Consider the following 3,629-nt stretch of genomic DNA (forward strand, 5'->3'; position numbering starts at 1 on the left):
ACTTTATAAAATTAGTACGAGAAATGATTAAAGAGGCAGAGAGAAGAGAAATAATGCCTATAGCTACTAAACCTCGTCCTTCATTTTTATCTTCTTAAATCTTGAACTATAATACTACATAAAATGAATTGCTTTCTTGTAATTGTCTTTGTCGTACTTCATTCTTTTTGTTCATTTTTGTTGGAATTGTTTCAATTCTTTTGTACGTATTACCAATTCACCACATCACACTCATTCTCTACTACACCTTCATTTCTACACAAACACATTCGATCGTTTCCTTTCTTCATTATATTAACACTATGGCATCAAACCTCTCTCTCGTTAACTTTAATACCTTCAAGAATAATGGAGACTTCTTGTTGGGTAATTTTTTATTCATTTTCACAGCAGGGCAATTTTTTCTATTTTTGATGATGTTTTTTATTTACAGTAAAGTAATGCTCAGTATTTATTCATTATTTCTATTGGTAGTTGTTATACAATATGCAGCATTTTGATGATTTCCTCTGGTTCATTATTCTTATTTTTGTTATTATAAATCATTCATTGTTGTATTGTATATTATGTTGTATTGTTTATGAGCATTAATAGTTTGTGTACTTATTTCTGCTCCACTTTTTATTGAAATGTGATTTTTTTACATGCCATAGCTTTTATACATAAACTTTTATTGAATGTGTTTATATGCATTGATATTACTTATCATTAGTAACACTTTTATTACTTAACTGTCATAAATATTATTGTCAATGTGTTTTGCTATTATTGTCATCATAAATCTAGTTTTATTGTTATTATTGTTGTTGTTGTTGTTATCGTTAATATTTTATGAGCTATTAAACTATTTTTTCAATGTGTGTTATTATTATTATTAGTATTATTATTATGGTTAACATAATCACAACTAACAAGTTGGTACAAAACTCAGTATCAGTCCATAACAAACAGACTATGATACACAATTACATATTTAAATGTCTCCTCAGAATTTGTGCAGATCCCAATAACACAGTCTTCTGTATGTGCTCTACTTTGATGTTAATGTCCAACCTCTTTAACCAGTCATTGATCCTGTATGATACTGCCTCCAGCACTCCAACTACAATTGCTATTACTTCCACCTTCTTCATCCCCCATAGCTTCACAATTTCCTGTCTCAATTCCTGATATTTCTCAACTTTTTCATCTTCCTTTCCTTCAACTCGAGTATTACCTGGAACTGCCACATCTACAATCATACACCTCTTCTCCCTTTTCATAACAACTACAATATCTGGCTTGCAATGTTCAACCATTCTATCACACTGAATCATGATGTCCAAAATCTTTACTTCAACTGTTTCAGTTATCCCCTCAGGCTTGTGACTGTACCAATTCCTCCCTCTTTCCATATCAAATTTCCCACATAGCTCCCAATGGATGAACTGAGCAATCTTGTCATGTCTCCTTTTGTATTCTCTCTGAGCTAGCACTTTAGATCTACATTCACTTACAATGTGGTATACACTCTCACCTTCTCTCTGCATAAATGACACAATGGTGATCTCATTGGAGCCATCAATCTTGCATTTAATATAGTTAGTTCTCAATGCCTGTTCTTGACCTGCACAAATAAGAGCCTTTGTCTGTCTCTAGTTTTATACCACTCTTTTGTAACCACGTCTATGTCTTGTGTATATATCTACTCTTTCACTCAGTTGTCTCCCTGTAATACTGTCCATACATTCTTGTTCCTATCCATCTTTCTTCAGTTGCTACCATCTCTAGTTGTTTATAACTTTCCTTTGGCCTACTCCCCTCTACACCTAAGATCTACTTCTTCCAACTACTTTTGATTTTTAACATACCAACCAAGAATATTTTCTCCAGCTTTTATACTTCTCTTACATCCTAATAATCCCCTTCCTCCTCTCTTCCTTAATAAATATAGCCGGTTAATTATTATTTTTATTTTTATTTTTTATCATTGTTATTATTAATTATCACTGCTGTTGTTGTTTATGTCATTATTTAGTAAGCTAATAAATTGAACCAAAATATAAACTAGTACTTTAAAGTTATCGACATTAATTATTTACATTTTTTAATGATACTCTGTAATATGCTGTTATTAAAATAAATAATTCTTAAAAATAAGGTCATGTTTACACGACTCCATCATTTTTGTTATTCCTGTTTTAGGTGTTTACACTAATCCAGCAGCTGCATTGTCATTAGAATTTATCATTTGTTTATAGAATTATTCCTTTTAGTATTTGTTTTTATTTTGTTTGGATTTGATATCAGTGTAAACCCAACTAAAAATATTTCGTTTTTGTTTAAAATGTAATCGTGTAAATGTGGCCTAAATTAAAAATACATTTAAGGAAATGTAGGAAGCTCTATGTCCATGGATAATGAACTAAAGGCTCCATTGTAAGTTTATTTAAGAATTACTGATCCTTTTATATAATATTAATGTAATACTGAGTTGATATCATGTTATTTTCAGTCTAGGCTGCTGAAGTTGAGGCTGAAGGCTCTGGACTTATGAGTAATTGTAAGTGATATAGTATTATAATTAGGAGACAATAATTTAATAATTTTACTGTTGTTCACATATTGGGTCAAAGTCTCTATGAGATTGGCAAAGTTTTTTAAATGCTGTAACTTGAAAAATATTTGTCAGAAACTGCTCAAAGTTTGTATACAGCATAAGTTCATCAATATGTTCCAGAAAATTTAATAAAATTTTAGGGTGTTTTCAGAGCCATTTTTTAGAAAAAACCATGGGCTAGGGTACTTTTCAAAAATTTGCCAATTTTTTTAAATGGCCATAACTCAAAAAATATTTGTGAGAATCAGCTTAAACTTTCTAAACAGCATAAGTACATCAATATGCACCAGAAAATGTAATAAAAATTTTGGGTGATTTTGGAGCCATTTTTCAGAAAAAACCATGGGCTATAGCCTTGGGCATTTTCCAGAAATTGGCCAATTTTTTTAAATGGCCATAACTCAAAAAATATTTTTCAGAATCAGCTTAAGCTTTCTAAACAGCATAAGTACATCAATATCTACCAGAAAATGTAATAAAAATTTGGGGTGATTTTGGAGCCATTTTTCATTAAAAAAACCATGGGTTATTAGCCTTGGGCATTTTCCAGAAATTGGCTGATTTTTTAAATTGGCCATAATTAACTTAACAAATATTTGTGAGAATCAGCTTAAACTTTTTAAACAGCATAAGTACATCAATATGCACCAGACAATGTAATAAAATTTTGGGGTGATTTCGGAGCCATTTTTTAGAAAAATCATGGGCTATAGCCTTGGGCATTTTTTAGAAATGGGTTGATTTTTTAAAATGGTTGTAACTCGAAAAATATTTGTCGGAAACAGCTCAAACTTTCTACACAGCATAAGGAAGAATGAATTTTTTTATACTATTATAGTGATCTAATTGATAATCATGGTGTGTGCATACGAGTGTTAGGTGATATTAAATTATTACCAACTGATGTACAAGAATCAGTAGCAAGAGCTGTGATCATGACTAAAAACAATAACAAGTAAGTACATGTACATGTACTTATTATAATTATATAAAGTATACTTACTTGTACTGGAAAGTGTGTCAGTATATC

General features: G+C 30.5%; 2 protein-coding genes and 1 long non-coding RNA gene across 3 annotated transcripts in view; 2 read left to right on the top strand and 1 right to left on the bottom strand.

Moving 5' to 3' along the window:
- The window catches only part of LOC109586106 (ankyrin-3-like), a 3,402-nt gene extending 2,767 nt beyond the window's left edge, over positions 1-635 (top strand). Inside the window, exon 4 of the mRNA XM_020002277.1 lies at positions 595-635. Coding sequence (XP_019857836.1) covers positions 595-635 — 41 coding nt within the window. The remainder of the gene's footprint in view (positions 1-594) is intronic.
- Positions 636-965: 330 nt separating this feature from the next.
- On the bottom strand, positions 966-1,394 carry LOC109586107 (uncharacterized). Its single transcript, XM_020002278.1, has one exon. The coding sequence runs from the start codon at positions 1,392-1,394 to the stop codon at positions 966-968; it is 429 nt and encodes a 142-aa protein (XP_019857837.1).
- A 795-nt stretch (positions 1,395-2,189) lies between these two features.
- LOC109586113 (uncharacterized) lies at positions 2,190-3,549 on the top strand. Its single transcript, XR_002186830.1, has 3 exons — positions 2,190-2,418; positions 2,495-2,542; positions 3,438-3,549. It is a non-coding gene; the product is annotated as an uncharacterized LOC109586113 (long non-coding RNA).
- The last annotated feature ends 80 nt before the right edge of the window (positions 3,550-3,629 follow it).

The sequence above is a fragment of the Amphimedon queenslandica genome, unplaced genomic scaffold, assembly GCF_000090795.2.
Source record: "Amphimedon queenslandica unplaced genomic scaffold, v1.1 AMPQUscaffold_12944, whole genome shotgun sequence".
NCBI lineage: Eukaryota > Metazoa > Porifera > Demospongiae > Haplosclerida > Niphatidae > Amphimedon > Amphimedon queenslandica.